This window comes from Podarcis gaigeae (assembly GCF_964106915.1).
Source record: "Podarcis gaigeae genome assembly, chromosome: 11".
In the NCBI taxonomy this organism is placed as follows: domain Eukaryota; kingdom Metazoa; phylum Chordata; class Lepidosauria; order Squamata; family Lacertidae; genus Podarcis; species Podarcis gaigeae.
In genome coordinates this window covers 46619623-46638941 of record NC_139687.1, presented here as the reverse complement: position 1 = coordinate 46638941, position 19319 = coordinate 46619623, and the positions used below count along the sequence as shown (strand labels likewise).

Genomic DNA, 19319 nt, shown 5'->3' with positions numbered 1-19319 from the left:
GGTGATGCCAATATTTCCCATGTAAGACCTCTTTAAGAAGCTACAGAACTTATATGCATCTGAATTAATTTTCTGAGAATTGTCTAACCAGTCATTGATAATTTGCTTGTAGCTAATTGTTAAGCTTTCAATACACATTTGATTGTTATAGACACAGAACTTAAAATAAACAGCAGTCAAAGCATAGCTCCTAGACACACTTGCTTATTAAGACGAGGGGATGTGGGTGTTGCTGTGGTCTAAACCACTGAGTCTCTTGGGCTTGCAGATCAGAAGGTAGGTGGTTCAAATCCACACAACGGGGTGAGCTCTTGTTGCTCTGTCCCAGCTCCTGCCTACCTAGCAATTCAAAAGCATGCCAGGGCAAGGAGAAAAATAGGTACCGCTGTGACGGGAAGATAAACGGCATTTCTGTGCGCTCTGGTTTCCGTCACGGTGTTCAGTTGCACCAGAAGCAGTTTAGTCATGCTGGCCACATAACCCGGAAAGCTGTCTGTGGACAAACGCCGGCTCCCTTGGACTGAAAGTGAGATGAGTGCCGCAACCCCATAGTCACCTTTGAAGGGACTTAACCATCCCAGGGTCCTTTACCTTTACCTTTTATCAATTAAGACTACTGTTGACGTCAATGAGCTTTACATCTGAGCAGAACTGCAAAGTATCAGGGTGTGTGAGTGCCTTCACAGGCACCAGTTACAACTTGTTTGCCACTGAAGTGGGTTGCAATTCAGGATTGCTAGTTCCAACTACATGCTTTAAATTTCTTGACATGAATGCTCAGCTCCAAATCCTTCATTCAGATGTTTCCGAGCACAATTCAAAGTGTTGGTGCTGACCTTTAAAGCCCTAAACGGCCTTGGTCCAGTATACGTGAAGGAGCGTCTCCACCCCCATCATTCAGCCGGGACACTGAGGTCCAGCGCTGAGGGCCTCCTGGCGGTTCCCTCACTGCAAGAAGCCAAGTTACAGGGAACCAGGCAGAGGGCCTTCTCGGTGGTGGCGCCCGCCCTGTGGAAGGCCTGCCCATCAGATGTCAAAGAGAACAACAATTACCAGACTTTTAGAAGATATCTGAAGGCAGCCCTGTTTAGCGAAGCTTTTAATGTTTGATGGATTACTGTATTTTAATATTTTGTTGGAAGCCGCCCCGAGTGGCTGGGGAATCCCCGCCAGATGGGTGGGGTATAAACAATAAATAATAATAATAATAATAATAATAATTATTATTATTATTATTATTATTATTATTATTTAAGGTTTGCACTCAAATAAAATAGCAAAAGGGTCAAATAGATAGGGATGGGCAAATCTGTTTATTTTTTCTAATATTAAATTCAGTTTTCCACATTTCTATATCAGTTTGCAATTATTATTATTATAGTCCCATGGAAGTTCACCAGCATTTTAGTACAAATTTATCCTAATGCTCACCTTTTTGTATGTAATTTTGCCCTAATGTATGCATTTTTGCAAAGTAATTTTCCCTAATAAAATGCATTTTTAATGTTCATTTCACTAGTGCATGGATTTATATGCACTCTTTACTATAGTATATAGATTTTTTTCACACATTAGTCTCCTGGAGAATTACACTGCAAGATTTAGAGAAGTGCAAATTTTGAAGGGAGGCTGTCTGTTTGCTTGCTGTTTCAGGAAGTGCAAATTAAATAGGTTCACCTGTAAATTTATCCCCCATCTCTACAAACTGAGTATCTTTAACAATGCTAAAGGATAATGCATTTGTTTTCATTAAAGTTTTTTTAAAAAATAAATTGCTAGTTTAAGCCTTACTTTGAACTTCTTCCTGATGTCCTGCTCTTTTTTCTCTTTCTCCTTTTGTTCTTTCTCAGATTTCTTCCTTTCTTCCTTCTCCTTTTTCCTTTCATCCTCTCTAGATGTAGGTCTGTGAAATAAAAAGTGATTGATACTTAACTCAAGAAACGGCAGAGGACAAACATCTGGGCCTCTTTCACTTCTCTTGAAAGATGACCATATCAGGAGCCATGTGCTCAATGGTTGCTGTTGGGTTGGATCTTAGCTTAGCTGTCCACAAATGGAAGAGCTCCTTCCATGTGCAGAAGGCCTTTGACCCAACCTTTAGAGCCTGCTGGAATCATAGAATGGTAGAGTTGGAAGGGACGGTGAGGGTCACCTAGTCCACCAGCCCCTCTGCAATGCAGGAATCTTTTGCCCAGCATAGGAAGATCAATTTTTGCTGGTGCCCTCCTACACCGTTCCAGAGTGCCCACAAACCCTTAGGAGAAGTGTTTTAGAAGCTACAAGGAAGATAAAGCCAAAGCCACTTTTCCTCTTCCCTCTTCTGCTGCTGGAAGCAAAGTCTGGATCCAAGCCAATACCTTCTCAACCTAGCCCAGATGTTGCAGGACAGACGCTTCCATCATCCCTGATTGACGATATTGGCTGATGGGAACTGTGGTCAAAACCTCTGATGGACAACATGTTGGCTAGCCCTGCCCTGGCCTAGAAAATGATAAAGTTGCAAATTCAGGTTTTGGCTCTTTTGTCCACGGTTTTGCAATGGTGTCTGCCATTTACTCTCAGGTCCTCTTACTCTGTTTGTTTTGTCTCTCTATCACTTCAGTTGTGGGATCCCAAGAATCAGAGAACCGCCATATCTGGAGAGCTGCATATTTCTTACCTCATTTCGTTTATATCTTCATATGTCTCCCCTTCACTGTTGAGACTCTACAAAGAAAAAAGCGACAAGAAATGAATGAGAAAGGGGAAATTATAACGTAGTTCAAGTGCCACAATTTCTTTTTAAGACTAGTACTAGGACAGCAAATTGTATGTGGCATTTCGTTATTTCAAATCCAATTTGTTGTATGAAATAAGGTCTTCTTTAGAGCTTGACCATTTAGCTATTTAAGAATATCAAATATTGCCCAGACCGTAGCCATTTCCAGGTGTTCATTCTGGGTATAATGAACACATGAATGTCACTGAGTTGCATCTACTGCCACAACAACTTCTCACTCACCCTGAGCCATTCATTGTAGTCCTTTACAATCTCCTTTCAGCTAAGCCCTTCCAGAGACTACAAACAGAGCAAGGCCATCAAGCACTCTTTGTAGACTGGGGTAGGGGTTAGGGAGAACCTGTGGCCCTCCAAATGTTGCTGGACTACAAGTCCCATCATCTCCGGCCACTGGCAATGCTGGCTGTGGCTGATGGGAGTTGCCGTCCAGTAACATCTGGAGAACTACAGGTTCCTCAACCCTGTGGAAGACCACAACACATGTTCTGCGGCCCTTGCTTGGCTTATGGGTCACAAGTTGTGTACCCAAATTAAGATGTGTTGATCCAGTGACAAATGAATGTTCCCACTGCTTATTACTATTAATGATCACTTCTTTGATTTTTAACCCACTGTGGTGTTTGCCCTCCTAGGTGGGTCATAAGGAAAGGGTTAAATGAGTGGGAACCCAAGGGGAGGAGTTAGAGTTAGAGTTGTGTTATTTGGAAGTTAGTTGGGAGTTGGAGAAGGAAGAGGGAGGATAAGTCTGTGGGTTGGTCTAGTTTTGATGTGAGAGTGAGTGAAACTGTTAGGAGTCAGATAGACAGATGGGATAATCAGTTAGAAGTTATTAGGAAGGTATAGGTCAGTAAAGAAACTAAGATTAAGAAACTGACAAGAAAAATTATCTGAAACCATAACCTTGTTAATGCTTATAAAATAAACTTATTTGATTTAATGTTAACATGGAGTGATTGGCAAGTGGGAACCCAAGGGGAGGAGTTAGAGTTAGAGTTAGTTAGAGTTAGAGTTAGAGTTAGAGTTAGAGTTAGAGTTAGAGTTAGAGTTAGAGTTACAGATAGGTAGCCATGTTGGTCTGCCATAGTCAAAACAAAAAAAATTCCTTCCAGTAGCACCTTAAAGACCAACTAAGTTAGTTCTTGGTATGAGCTTTCGTGTGCACGCACACTTCTTCAGATACACTGAAACAGAAGTTTCCAGACCCTTCTATATAGTGAGAAGGTGGGGAGGGGTATTACTCAGAAGGATGGTGGGAATGGGTGATTGGCAGATAGCTGTGATGAGCTTGTTGATGACTCTTAACGACTGCAATAGGTCTTACAGGAAAAAGCACGGGGTGAGAAGGTGAAAAATGGCTTTGTCATGTATAATGAGATAAGAATCCAATGTCTTTGTTCAGACCAGGTATCTCCATGGTTTTAAGTTTGGTGATAAGTTGCAATTCAGCAGCTTCTCTTTCCAGTCTATTTCTTCTCTTTCCAGTCTATTTCTTCTCTTTCCAGTATATTTCTTCTCTTTCCAGTCTATTTCTGAAATTCCATAGACTGGAAAGAGAAGCTGCTGAATTGCAACTTATCACCAAACTTAAAACCATGGAGATACCTGGTCTGAACAAAGACATTGGATTCTTATCTCATTATACATGACAAAGCCATTTTTCACCTTCTCACCCCTTGCTTTTTCCTGTAAGACCTATTGCAGTCGTTAAGAGTCGTCAACAGGCTCATCACAGCTATCTGCCAATCACCCATTCCCACCACCCTTCTAATACCCCTCCCCACCTTCTCACTATATAGAAGGGTCTGGAAAATTCTGTTTCAGTGTATCTGAAGAAGTGTGCATGCACACGAAAGCTTTATACCAAGAACTAACTTAGTTGGTCTTTAAGGTGCTACTGGAAGGAATTTTTTTTAGTTAGAGTTAGAGTTAGAGTTAGAGTTAGAGTTAGAGTTAGAGTTAGAGTTAGAGTTAGAGTTAGAGTTAGTGTTGTTAAGGAGTCAGTCAGGTGTTAGAGGAGAGAGAAGGAGGATAAGTCTGTGGGTTGGGATAGTTTGATGTGAGAGAATCTGTTAAGAGGAGTCAGATAGACAGATAGGATAATCAGTTAGAAGTTATTAGGAAGGTATAGGTCAGTAAAGAAACTAAGATTAAGACACTGACAAGAAAAATTACCTGAAACCATAACCTTGTTAATGCTTATAAAATAAACTTGCTTATTTGATTTAATGTTAACAACAGTCTGGACTCCGTGTGTACCCGAGAGAAATGGGTTGGTGGCAGCGGGAAAGCAATCACAGTGGTGGCACAGGGATCAATAGACCATCAAACGTCCAGGGACCCTGTGTGATTGCCACACCCACCTTCGACATCAAGGTCCCAGGGCATGAAACATCCAAATAAAAATAATAATTAAATAATGCAAAACATTAAAATATTAAAACCCAATGCAGATATCCAAATGAAACAATCTCTCTCCCTTTCCCTCCTTTCCACAGACACACCGGTAACAGAACCTCCCACGGCACCCCACTGCATTCATGAAAGTGGGTGTTAATGAAAGAGACTTGTGCTCCATGTATATATGTTGTGAATGGTGATACTGACCTCATCTGCATCCCCATTTCCTGAAGAATCAAAAGGCAAACATTGATTGTTAATTTTCTGTTGCAGGGAAGATTTTGTATATAATATAATCATATCTGTATATAATAAGAGGGTAGAAAATCTATAGATTGCCCTCTAAACAAAACATGTTGGGCAAAGGATAGCGTTGCCTAGGACAAAGTTGGGTATTTTGACTTGTGAGAATTTTTGTCTAATTCAAATACAGATTATGCCATATATTTATAGTGCTCAGTATCTTTCCACATAAAACTAAATATATGGCATAATCTATATTTGATCAAAACTGAAATGAAATTGTAGCAGATAAATATACTTTGTGCCAGCTGCTTATCTGCTATAGCACAGGCTTCCTCAGCCTTGGCCCTCCAGATGTTTTGAGACTACAATTCCCATCATCCCTGATCACTGGTCCTGCTAGCTAGGGATCATGGGAGTTGTAGGCCAAAAACATCTGGAGGGCCGAGGTTGAGGAAGCCTGTGCTATAGTATGCACCTCAAGCACCACAACTTGATTTTAATCCCCCCCTTCTGACTACATACTGAAAACCAACTATATATTATGTTATGTATTACCTGCTATAAATACATGACATAAGGTTTATATATAGATGATATACCATTATAAATTATACTCTGTATAAATACTATTTGTTTAACTTTCTCAATATCTGTATTTTATCAATACATTTATATCACTTAGACTGCTATTTTTTTTTTATTATTATTATTATTATTATTATTATTATTATTATTATTATTATTATTAGACTTTAACAGCTATGGCTTCTTGCAAGGAATTCTAGGTATTGTAGTTGGGCAAGGTGCATGAATATTCAGGATTTTCTGTTGGGAGATCCCCAGCTCTTCCTCACAGAAATACAGTGTTATTAGGGTTACCTGGGAGGAAGGAGTAATGATATAGGTTTATAGGACATCCTGATTCATAAGGCCATATTGCAGCAGCCATCACCGTCATCCTATATAGCAGCAGTGGGAAAACCAGGCCCATCTTGTGGCATTTGGGCCATAAGGTCATTTAGGTCAGTTATGCCCACCTTCACTGCACCTCATGTCATATATGACTGCCAATCAGTGGTGCCAGCAAAGCCCTGTGCCAATGTCTGTGTACTAGAGTTTGCCAGCCCCAACAACCAGCTGTTTGTTGGCACTTTGTGGGCTGTGGCTTTGTTCACATGGTTTAATTTCATGCCATGCAGGCAAAATTGGGTCACCTGACATCACCAGGGGATTGACAGGTGGGTGGGGGCTGAGGGAGATAAGTTATCCTTATATAGCCAAAATGGCACCATCCACACACAAACAGGAGGTATTGGCCAAGAACCCCTAGGTTCTCAGAAGTACTAGGGGAAAAGCCTCTCCCAAAAACCAGTCTGATAAGGACTGAGCATGGATGGAGGGCATGAAATAAGAATGGGCTGCCTGTAAGGGGGAGGTGGTAATGGAAAACAGTGGAAGGGAAATGGAGTATAGTGGAAATGGGGGTGGCTGGCACCCGAACAGGAGCACTCCACATTCTAATGCTTTCTTGCAATTCCCACTTACAATTTTTCTAATGCCCGTCTTAACAAAAATGGATTAGCCTTACCTCCGAACTCAACATCATCATAGCTTTCTTCATTGTCCCTATGGAAAGAAAAAGGTGAACAGGTTGAAAGAGAAAAAAGATGCAGCTGCAATTCCTGTAACACTCTTTTGACTGAAAGCCAACCCATCAGGGAAGGTTTATGAAGCCTATGGGCCAGATTCAGCTGGTTCAGTTGACAGAAGCTGGGACAAGAACACCCTCTAATGAAATTAGGTTTCCCCATTCCTCCATGCAATGAATTCTGCTCCATATTGATCCAGAGCAGACCCCAACATATTGTTAGCAAGTAAAAACATAAAACATGATGCAGGATTCCCAATAATAACTTCATTCAGCAATTAACTTCATTCAGCAGATTGTTTTTTTTTTTTTGTTTTTTTGTTTTACTACTGAAGGCAAATGAGTTTTACAGTCACTATCCAACATCTTCAGGATTGGTACAGTCCACAAGAAATCCAGTTTGTGAATGTTTTTCAGAAGCCGAACATCCAACACGGCTTCCACTTGGGTGCAGGAAACTCCTGCAGCCAATTGGAAGCTATGCCTTGGTTTTTGAACAGTTTTGGGAGTTGAATCGGTTTCTGGAAAAGATTACGTTTGAGAACCAAGGTGCCACTGTACTGACCACCACACCAGAAGGAGGAACAGAAAGTGAAACCCAGGCTCCTTCTGGCCTATTCTGGCTTCCATTTCTCTTCTGGGACAAAGTTGGCTAGCCAGAACACCTACTTCCAGTTTTGCGGAGTGCGTTGCCCGAATCCTTCATTAACAGGACTGTTCTTAGATCGCGGTACCACTGTAGTTGTTTACTTCCTTGACATCTGATGGGAGGGCATTCCACAGGGCAGGCGCCACTACCGAGAAGGCCCTCTGCTTGGTTCCCTGTAACCTCACTTCTCGCAGGGAGGGAACCGCCGGAAGGTCCTTGGTGCTGGACTTCATATACTGTCCATATCCATTGAGGCCATTCAGCAACATGCAATCCTGCTCTTCCATGCATCCAGACAGCTTCATATAGCAAGGCATATGTGAGTGACTGCATGTGTGTAAGTATATAATAAGAGCCTGGTGGATCAGGCCAAAGGTCCACCAAGTCTAGCATCTTGTTCCACAGTGGCCAACCAGATGACAGTGGGAAGCCTACAAGTGCAATAGCATTCTCCCCAGTTGTGCTCCCCTGCAGTCAAAATGTGTGAGAGTCCTTGGCTGTGAGTCCAGGAAGATTCGCTCCCTGTCTTGCAGACTTGGCATGGTATGGCGTGGTCCGGACTGACTCCAGCTACAAAAGCTGAAATTGCTGAAAAGATTCTTAGGCTGGATAACCAATTATGGGTTTTTTTTGGGGGGGGAGGGGGTTGTTGCTGTTATTTATATTATATTATTTATATTATATTTTTGTATCTTTATTTAAGATCTTATCATAATTTATGCAGAAATTGTCCGTTTGGTTGTGTATTTCTTTATGTTTTATTTATGGTTTATGACTACTTTTGTTATGTTTGCATAACAAAAGATGTTTGCAATTATGCATTTTTCCATGTTGTAAGTCGCCTTGAGCATGGTTTGAACTATGGAAAGACAGCAAGCAAATAAAATGATGTATGTGTCTATGAGAGAAGCTTTTCATGCGTTTTCAGAAATGTTCTGCAACGTCATCGCAGCCCTTCCTTTTTCTAATTTGCTATTGCAAAGTAAAAATCACCTGATCAGCAGCTATATATCACAGGACTTGCTTGCCATAAAGTATGCACATCTGCATTCTCAAGTAGCTACCATTTCAGATCTCGCATGCGTGAAGCAGGCATGAGGATTATTGATAAAAAGCCAGGTACTAGATTGTGTCTCTCTCAGTCTCTCTCTCTCCCTTCAAATGCCTTCTCAAAACTCATATTTCCTGGCCGGATGTTTTGCTGCGATTGGAGAAAACTTTGGCCTCATAGACTTATCTTTGACCCTTACAGTGGTACCTCAGGTTACATACGCTTCAGGTTACAGACTCCGCTCACCCAGAAATAGTGCTTCAGGTTAAGAACTTTGCTTCAGGATGAGAACAAGAATCGGGCTCCGGCGGCACGGCAGCTAAAGTGTGCTTCAGGTTAAGAACAGTATCAGGTTAAGTATGGACCTCTGGAAAGAATTAAGTACTTAACCCGAGGTACCACTGTACTTAGAATACCGACTGAGAACATCTCGCCCTAGGGCCAAACTAGACAAAAATGGTGCCCACCTTTATTTGATCATGTGTTTCTTCTAGAATCACATATTCACATATAAAGGAGAGGGGGTTGTGGTTCTTATTTTAACCAAAGGGAGACCTGCAATAAAATGTTGCAGTTTGAAGTGCTCTGGGCTGATTTTTAAAGGTTTTTGCCTCCTAGTGTTCCCCCTCCCTAACCCTTTTCACTTCTGCAAACCTTGGCATTATGCTGATCATGCTGATCTTTCCCTTTTGTTTTCCAGTAGCCATGTTTTGGCTACAAAGCCATCATTACTCTGCACCTGACTCCATTCTTAGTATATTAACACAAAATGTGATGTCAACGAGGGGGCAGAACACTTTCTCCTTCCTCTGTGCACTGTCCTCACTTGCCCAGTGAATTTATTTTTCTCCTGGCCTTGCTCACTGCCAGTAAATTCAGGTGACAAACTATGGGGAGATAAGGCAGAGAAATGTTTAGCTTTACATTTTCATGTGGGGGGAAAAAGACACACACACCCATCTTTGGCATGAATAGGGGGGCTGCTTAAGCATCACTATAGAAGAGGGGAAAGAGGGTGATCATTTGCATAAAAATCACTTATGCCCATTTAAAAAAAATATATAGTCACAAATACATTAGCTGGCTGAGGATAATGGGAGTTGTAGTCCAAGAACACCTGGGGTCTCGAGGTGGATGGTTAAAGAAATGTGGTGGCTACTGCTACATTATGTCTAGTTTGGCTTTTGCATGGCCTCTAGGGTTCAAGGATATGCTGTTTACCTTACTGCCACAGTGATACCTATTTATCTACTTGCACTGGTGTGCTTTCAAACTGCTAGGTTGACAGGAGCTGGGACACAGCAATGGGAGCTCACCCCCTCACGGGGATTCGAACTGCCGACCTTCTGATCGGCAAGCCCAAGAGCGCCATCCATGTCCCTTGACTGTGTCAAGGATAGCAACCTCATCACAAAGCAGCGAAAGAAAACAAGGGGCATGATGAGGGCCATAGACAAGGTAGTTCAGGATGACTGTATGGGGAAGACACTTTGATAGATGTGAGATCAGAAGCTCCCTCGTTCCCTGTGAAATGAGAGCAGAATGTAACACACGCACACACACACACCCTGATTTCACATTCATTTACACAGAGACATACCTGGGCTTGATGTTTCGTGGGGGAAGAACTGGAGCTTGTGCTGATGGATGGGAAGCTGATGGAGGAGGCGGTGGAGGCAGCTGTGTGGCGGTATGCAGGGTCGAAACAGGCAGTGGAAGTACAGGGGGTAAACCTGCTGCATTGGGTTTGCTGGAGCCTGCAAGGGAAGAAAAAGTTATACAGTGGTACCTTGGGTTACAGACACTTCAGGTTACAGACTCCACTAACCCAGAAATAGTACCTCAGGTTAAGAACTTTGCTTCAGGATGAGAACAAAAATCATGCTCCGGCGGCACGGCAGCAGCGGGTGGCTCCATAAGCTAAAGTGGTGCTTCAGGTTAAGAACGGACCTCTGGAACGAATTAAGTACTTAAGCCGAGGTACCACTATGCAGTGGTACCTCGGGTTACAGATGCTTCAGGTTACAGACTCCACTAACCCAGAAACAGTACCTCAGGTTAAGAACTTTGTTTCAGGATGAGAACAGAAATCGTGCAGAGGCAACGGGTGGCCCCATTAGCTAAAGTGGTACCTCAGGTTAAGAACAGTTTCATGTTAAGAGCAGACCTCCGGAACGAATTAAGTTCTTAACCCGAATTAACATTGTAATATTTAAGGGGGAAATCACAGGGAGCTCCATTTTTAAACACAGGAGGAACCTAGCATTGCAATTTGCATGAAGGATAGATAGGGAAGGTTGAATCTATCCATTTCAGTTTCTCCCGCTTTCTCTTTTTCTTCCAGTTGTCTACTCATTCCCACAGCGATTTGCAGTTTGATTTTAAAACAACAGCAGCTTACCATGGGAAATTTAGTAGGTGCATGTTTGACATTGGTGTTTCTTAAAAAATAAAAAAGTTCCCAAATTGCTTAATTGTAACAACATCCACTTCCTACTGCATCTGCAGAAGTTTCCTTTTTCTTGCATGCTACAGACGCTTGTATTTTGTTGCCATCTTGCTAGATGTAAGTCTTTCAGTGCTGGTAACTGGGATCTGTTGTGCCTCTTATATATAAGTGTGAGCGTGTGCCATAGAAAGAGCAATGATTTGGATCTCCCTGCATTTTTATTTTTTACTTTAATGCAGTTGTAGGGAACTTTGAATAGAGCAAAGCGTGTTTTCCCTCATGGAGAGCACGTGTTGTGGTGGGGGCTGACAAGACACCTCACTGTTGCTGGGCAAAAGATTTTGGCCATCTTTAAGCAGGGGTGGGCTGTTACTGGGGAGATTTATATGTTGCCATTTATTGATTGACAGCCCTGATGGACTATATGGAACTGGCGGAAATGACTGGCAGAATCCGAGACCAGGGAGAAGAGTCGGTGGAAGAAGACTGGAAGAAATTTAAAGACTACTTACAGAAATATTGTAAAATTAAAGAATGTTAGAATGTTGTTGGAATGAAATTAAGTGGTTTTTAGCAGTAATGCTAAGGAGCATGTGAAAATGGATCGTTAATAGGCGAGAAAGTAAAGTTATAATATATTAAGATAAAGGATTAAGATAAAAATGAAGAGGGAAAGGATTTGCTGAATTAACCAATTGAACTGGAATACAAAAAAGGGAGGTGTGGGGAGGTCAGGGAAATAAGCAAATGAAGGATAAACTATAGAAAGATGGATTTATTTTTTAATTGTTTTTATTTTTTCTGTATTTTGTATTTTCTTTTTGCTTGCCTCTTTTTCCTATTTTTTTCTTATTTTTGTAACCTTTTTTGAAATCTCAATAAATATCATTTTAAAAAAAATTGATTGACAGCCCTGTTTGTTAAATACACTGCACGCAGTGACAAGCTTCCTCTTTCGCTGCGTGCTTCGGATCACCCGCCCTCCCTCCCTAATGTTAGGCTGTTTGCATGACCTGTCATGGGGTCGTCTGCTTTGGGGCAGGGGCCTGGTAGGAATTTTGTCCATTTGGCTGATTGGCTGGGGCCATTTGGTTTTTGCCTGCTGCATAGCAAATCGTCACAACTCGTAAGGTTGTGGTTAGGCATTGGTTTGGGAATTGGTTGGTGGAGGGGTATGGATTTGGCTGTGCCTGCCCCTCCAAAATGCTGCTGCTGCTGCAAGGGTTTTCCGTTAAAGGAACCCAGGGGCTCGCCATGCTTTTGTCCGAACCCCCTGGCAAGGGGCTAGGGCCACACAAGAGCCCCTGGGAGCATTTGGGGAGAGGTGAGGGCATGGTTCCCAGTCTCGTCTCTCTCCCCAGGTGACTTTCCCTTTCTGACTTCACGGTGGGTGCGAATGTCAGAGCCTTCCCCGTGCGGGATCAGTTAGTCGCTACCAATGCCTAAGCAACCACTCACATTGCTGTATTTTTAATAAAGTTGTGGACAAAATTATGCCCAAAACCTTAAACAAATATCAAGTGTCATTGTGTTCTTATTTGGGGTGTTTTGGGGACCTCGACACACAATGACGTTCAACCTTTCCCTGTTCTTTTTCAGCTTGATCCCATAAGCTGTTGTCAGACCTGCTGTCTGGGATGGAGCACGGCAAAGACTATATCAAGACTTTTACAGTATCAATGTAAAATGAAAAGCAATCAAATCGTACATCAAGGAGGAAATGCCAAGGGACAGAGATAAGCTTTCCTTAAAACTGGACGAAAAGGAGACAGCTGAGTATTTAAAGTGCCAAAGATCCATACATAAGGGGTTTAGTAAGTGAGATTAGTACTGTATTTTTTGCCCTATAGGACGCACTTTTCCCCCTCCAAAATGAAGGGAAAATGTGTGTGCGTCGTATGGGGCGAATGCAGGCTTTCGCTGAAGCCTGGAGAGCGAGAGGGGTCGGTGTGCACTGACCCCTCTCACTCTCCAGGCTTCACGGATCTCTCCGCCAGCAGTGGGAGCGCTCCCGCTGCTAGCGGAGAGTTGCCTGCATGCCGAAGCCTGCGCGCGCTGAGCTCAGCGCGTCCAGGCTTCGCGGACCTCTCAGCAAGCAGCGGGAGCCAGCACTGGGCTCCCACGGCTTGCAGAGAGCTGCCTGTTTGGGGGCTGGGGTCGGGGGAAGCTCGGGCGGGCCTCCCCCGCCCCAGCCCCGCGCCTGGGGGGGAAATAATTTTTTCCCCTTTATTTCCCCCCCAAAAAACTAGGTGCGCCTTATGGGACGGTGCGTCCTATAGGGCGTAAAATACGGTATTTAATGTGTGGTAAGACTAAGGTGGAGAGCTGAGAGAAAGCAATAGAGATACATAAGAGACAGGGGCAAGACAAACAGTAAAGTTAAAACAAGTTCAAACTTAATACATGACAACAGAAGAAGCAAGGGAAGAGCAGTCGTCTCACACAATTAAAACACAAAATCCACCCTCTTCCCTCATCTTTTATTTAAATATATTTACCTGCAAAATTAATGTGCATACAAAGTTAACTCCAATCAATTAATAACCACATTTTAAAAACAAATTCTTACAAATAGTTAATGAAAATTATTTAAATACAGGAAGACTTAGTTCTAGCAATTTTTTTTTTAAAAAAAGAAAAATAGCAACCCAGCAACATATATACGCTACACATGTAGAAATACACTTATAAATAGATATTTAAATTATTCATAATTGCATGTATATGTTGCTTTTTTTTCTTAACTCAAAAGTGACTTATACAGCACATGCAATAAAAGCAGCACAAAACTGTTATAATGGTGAAAACAAAAGTGTGGCTATGCATCTTTCATGGTGATGGATGTTTAAAAATAATTATAGTGCCCATTCCCCCCCCCCCTTCCTGGGGCGAATAGCATCCAGGAACACACCTTTTGGTAAAGTGAATTTGTATGTTTCCCCCTCAATAGACAAAAAGAACAATCTTTAAGAAATATTATAGAAAGCAATTCAACAGCAAGCCTAGCAAGTTATGCAATAAGTGTCCGAAAAAAGTAAAAATAAAATAAAACTAAGAACAAGAAGTTGAAAGTGAAAGTTTAGGGAGGAACACAACAAGTTCCGTGCATTTAATTTGAGATAATGATGCAGCATAAAATAATAGGAAGTTTAAAGTAATAGTTAGCATAAGGAGTAGCTTGCATTTATACAGCATTCAACAGGTGATCCTGATTATGGAGGTGCAATGATGGGGGAATGTTAAACTGGCCAGCTTTCTACTTGCCATTCAGCTATCGCAGGCACAGGAGCTCTGTCCTGGTCTCAGTTCTAATATTGTGGTCACCTAGACTGCTGTAAGTCCGAAGCAGTAAAATGGGGGTTCACAAATTTGGAAAAGGCAGATGGTTGATCCTTCTGGAACTGCACCAGTTCAGAACATAGATGGGGGATGGCATTATTTAAATGTTTCCACACATCCAAAATCCCCTGTAGCAACCTTCCCTAAAATTCTTTCTGATGTGCTAGTTTACTTTTGTTTTCAACATGAAGGAAGCTTTCTACATGAGAAAGCTTTGAGACTTTCCTGTTTTAATTCCAAAAAGGGACAGGTTCAGAAAGGCTGTACAGTGGTACCTCGGGTTACATATGCTTCAGGTTACATCCGCTTCAGGTTACGGACTCCGCTAACCCAGAAATAGTATCTCGGGTTAAGAACTTTACCTCAGGATGAGAACAGAAATCGCACGGTGGCAGCGTGGCAGCAGTGGGAGGCCCTATTAGCTAAAGTGGTGCTTCAGGTTAAGAACAGTTTCAGGTTAAGTACGGACCTCCAGAACGAATTAAGTACATAACCAGAGGTACCACTGTATACTGATTTCCCCTCTGCCCCCACCCTGCTGACCCTTAGGATGAATGAACATAACTGGACTTTTCAACCCCATATCTACCTCTAGCCTTCCTGCTGGTGGTCTAGGCTATATATTACACGCAGAGGCATACATGGGCATCCACAAGAGCGGGAGAGGGACAATTGCACCCTCCACCCCCACATGGACCAGAAGCCCCATTTTTCAGAGTTTTTTTGCGTTCGTAGAACTTGAGATATGAGACAAAATGTATGCACACTATTCTTCTCCATTTTTTGGTGAGAAACTAGGCTGTGTCCCCCACCTTTCACTGTTCTACTTAGCCTCTCTCCACCTGGAAAAAAAAATATCATTGAATGTATATAACTTTTCCTCAAAACTGCTTTCTAATCAGGAAAAGCAATATCCAGAGTGATGATTTGGCATCAGAAAGTCAGAGGGGGTGTTGGCATAAAGTGAGCAGGTGCTTAACCTTTTCTCTTGTTACTCTTCCATCCTTCCAAATCGCCATGTCTTAGCAGGGTCTCCTCCCTCACGAAGTTCCCAGTGCAGGCGAACACACATTAAGAAGGGAATTTCACAAGGTGAGAGAGTCCCTAGGGGCAGTTTGGAGTGGGAAAGGGCAAATGGGGAAAGGGTAACACATTCCTCTCCCAATTAGCTCTGTGGATGCCGTTTTCCCTGTTTAAAAAGTGCAATCAGGGTAGAATTGCACCGATCTCTTTTACTACAATTCAAGCAGTATATGCATTTTGGTAAATAAATGAAATAAACATCTAGCATGGCCCAGTCAAAAGCTCCAGGTAATCAACAGAGTGAGAGAATCAGTGACAATGAAACATTCCCTACTACGTAATAAAACACAATTGAGTACAAGATGTATTGGGGAAATATTTTTACATGGCTCATTATTATTATTATGCCCCCCAGGCATAGAGGAGCTTTTATCCCACCTTGCATAAAACCAACAGCAAACAGGGGGTGAATAACTCACTTTCTTCGGTGTATTTCCTGAATTTTTCAAGGTTCACCGTTGGAGGTCTGCTGGGTTTCTGCGGGGCCAGACCTAATTTGACTGGTGGAGGGATTGTCTTCCGTCTCGGCAAATTCTTGTCCTTCTCTTCTTTTTCAGAGTTACTATCCCAAGGTCCTGTCGTGGTCGCCCTGGGCAGACCAGTGAATTTAGGTGCTCCAGAAGTTGACCCAGAATCCTCTTGAGAGACTTTGAAAATATTCTTGGCCACACTTGGCCTTGCTTCTTCGTTGCCCGGCTGCTCATAAGATTTTGGGAGGGCCGGAGACAGGCTGCTCTTGTCAGCGACGTGTCTCAAGGCTACACCAGGGAAAGGGCTGGCTGTGGAATCCACCCCATTGTCTCTCTTTCCTTCGGCATCCTTGGCCATTAGAAATGAGTTGGGTTTGGGTTTGAGGCCTAGTGGGCTTGGAGAAGTCGGATTCAAGGAGGGGTATTTCTTGGGAGCCTCTTCATTGGGGATAGGATGTAGACCTGGTTTCTTCCCAAGGGCTGGCTTCAGAAAAGGAGGTTTGGGGTCATTCTCCTGCGAGGCCGCGATTATTTTTTCTTTAAATCCAGCCGCCATTTGAGACACAGGCTTTGTCTCGTTTCCTTGAGGTTCAGGTTTAAAATTCGACCTGGGTAGCCCCGGCGGCCTGAGTTCATTTTTTGGTGCTGTGGAACCAGGCAATCTGTTGTCAGGAGGCTTTGGGAACAATGGCTTGGATTCAGCTTTCAGTCCGTCGGTAGGTTTGGGACCCAAAGGCCTAGGAAATCCAGGTTTTTCATTCGTTTCCCTGTTAGCTGCCTGTGCCAGGGCAGCAACCTTGCTGGCCACTGCATTGCTCTTCAAATGGGGTGGCTTTGGGTCTTTGTCCGATGTGTCAGGAACAGAAGGTTTGCTGCCCAAAGGTGGTTTAAAAGATGGAGATTTGTGGATGTTGCTGGGTCTGGGAGGTGCAGCGGCATTTTCCAGGTGGTTAAATTTCTCAAATGCAGCCCTCGCCACCAAAGACGGCTGTCCTGCTGCTCTGCTTTGCCGGCTGTCAACCTCCCCGGCTGGGTTGTTGCTAAACTTGGCCATGATGGACTTCACATTCGTCTTGCCATCCTACAAATGCACAAAGAAGATTTAAAAAAAAATAAAGATGAAGAAGCCGAGTGAGAAGTTCTTTGCAGCAACGTTCGCATATACTGTACTTGGAAAGGGTTTCCTGGTCTGAGGCTTGTGAGGCTCCTGATTGGTTAGAGATATCTCAGCATTCAACTTCCTGTATGGCTAAAGACGTTCAACATTTTGCTACATACTCGTTGTGGTTAAAGTATTATTTCAAGGCGTTTACTGCAGACGAGCAGTTTTGCTGACTGGATCTGGCCTTGCTATGTCTGCTGAAATTTCTCCCTTCCCAACGTATTTGCGGAACAAAGAAGTGATATTATGACCTAAAATGTATGTAGCAAGTGATACTGCTAAACCCAGCAGTTCTGTCCTCTCATGGTGCATGTGTTGGTGGCATCCTTACAGCCTTGTGAGGTGAGTTCAAGCCTTCCTTACCTCACATTTCATTCTACCCACCAACATGAACCCTGCACACATGCTGACTGCAGCAGAGAGTTTTTGACTTTCTTAGGCTTGTAGGTTGTCGCAAGCTGTAAACTGGCACTGTGGACTGTAACATGAACCAGTCTAAGAAGCATGAAGTCAGAGGCTTGGCATAAAAGCCCTGTGGGGCAATGAATGTGCAGGTCAGCATGTGCCACACACTCATCCCGTTTTGAAACACGGACCTGTCGATTTTCAAGGCAGAGTGGTCCATGAAGCACTATAGAATGTGCCAACTGAAAAGTTATCAAATCAGGCTGACCTCATAAGGATGAGACATTAAGATCTGCGAGGTTTCTATTTATACCAGTCTAGAAATCATGTACATGTTGGAACATGACAATGAATCATGGGCTGTCAGGGGTTCAGAAGGAGAGACACAGGAGGGGGAGCAAATGGAGAGTGAGGAGGAGGAGTATGAGGGGGGCGCAGGCAGTGACAGTGGCCAGAGTTATTCCACAAGCCTCTCTAGCGAATCGGAGGACTCACAGAAGGGAGCACCGGTGGCCAGAGCGAGGGGGGCTCCAGGGGGGAAGCCCCAGGAGGAAGGGGCTAGCGGGGAGTCCCTGAGCAGCAGTTGGAAATCAGGACCAGCTTCTCCACCAGAGCGCAGTGGGGAGGGGGAGTCCCAGGAGTCGGGACCAGTGTCCTCACCACCAGAGGGAGGAGAGGAGTCAGGTTTGGCAACGCCCACATCAGGAAGCGGGGAAACGGTCAGAAGGAAAGTCACTGGCTGGGCGCGCGCGCCAAGTTCAAATGTACAGGAGTGCGGCACAGCGGGGAGCCCGGGAAGGGAGCCAGGTCCTAAAGCCCGCCGGAGGGAGGGGCAAGACTCAGGAGGTTCAGCGTCAGAGGAGTCCAGGAAGGAGGAAACCCCAGAGGGCAGAAGGACCCAGCGAAGGAAAGAACAGCGTAAGAGGTGGAGCCGGGCTAGAATCTTAAACTGGTGTGGGTGGAGCAGTGAGTCAGAGGGGACTTAGCCGGTCTAGCATCAAGACGTGGGTCTGCGCGCCCAGAGCTTGGAAATGGAAACTAAACTTTAATAAAGACTTTTGTATATAACATCCACCGGGCGTTGGTCCTCTGTGAGCTGGGACCTAGCGGCAGTCCTGACATGGGCGATTTACTTTTGCCACAACCATTCACTTATTTATGAGAAAGTAAACAGGAGTTTGCGAGGGGGAAAGAAATCATTTCACTACTCCTTTCATTTCTACTATTAAAAGTTTAAATCATTTAATTTATTCAACTAATTTTTTACTCATAGCATACCAATTGAAATTAATGAACATGGCTAGCTAAGGTCCATTAGTCTCAACAGGTCCACTCTGAAACCTAGCTGAATGCTGCCCTTCTTTATCACAATTGCGCTCATTTTATTATTATTTTGGAGCTAGTTCATTTATTTCCATAAATCCCATGCCACTGATAGGTGACCCAGGTAGGCTTCTGTTGCTTGTAACATTGGTGTTTTCTATCTGAACAGTCTCCTGTTCCTCAAAGGTATCAGAGCTCTGAAATTTCAGACAGACTGAGGAAATGGTACTGGATTTATAGGAAATTTTAAAGTGACAAGAAGAGGAGTTACCAGGTGGTGGGCAGATGGATGTCTGTCTGTAAGCAGCAGCAAAGTAC

At 43.4% G+C, this 19319-nt stretch overlaps 1 protein-coding gene across 3 annotated transcripts in view; it reads right to left on the bottom strand.

The window, feature by feature from the left end:
* Positions 1-19319, bottom strand: part of FYB1 (FYN binding protein 1) — a 49418-nt gene that overhangs the window by 20716 nt on the left and 9383 nt on the right. For all 3 annotated transcript variants that reach the window (XM_083703495.1, XM_083703496.1, XM_083703497.1), the window contains exons 2-7: positions 16061-17192; positions 10371-10527; positions 7011-7048; positions 5384-5403; positions 2660-2706; positions 1792-1903 (exon numbers count right to left, since the gene is read on the bottom strand). In XM_083703495.1, the coding sequence (XP_083559621.1) occupies positions 1792-1903; positions 2660-2706; positions 5384-5403; positions 7011-7048; positions 10371-10527; positions 16061-17192 (1506 nt within the window). The remainder of the gene's footprint in view (positions 1-1791; positions 1904-2659; positions 2707-5383; positions 5404-7010; positions 7049-10370; positions 10528-16060; positions 17193-19319) is intronic.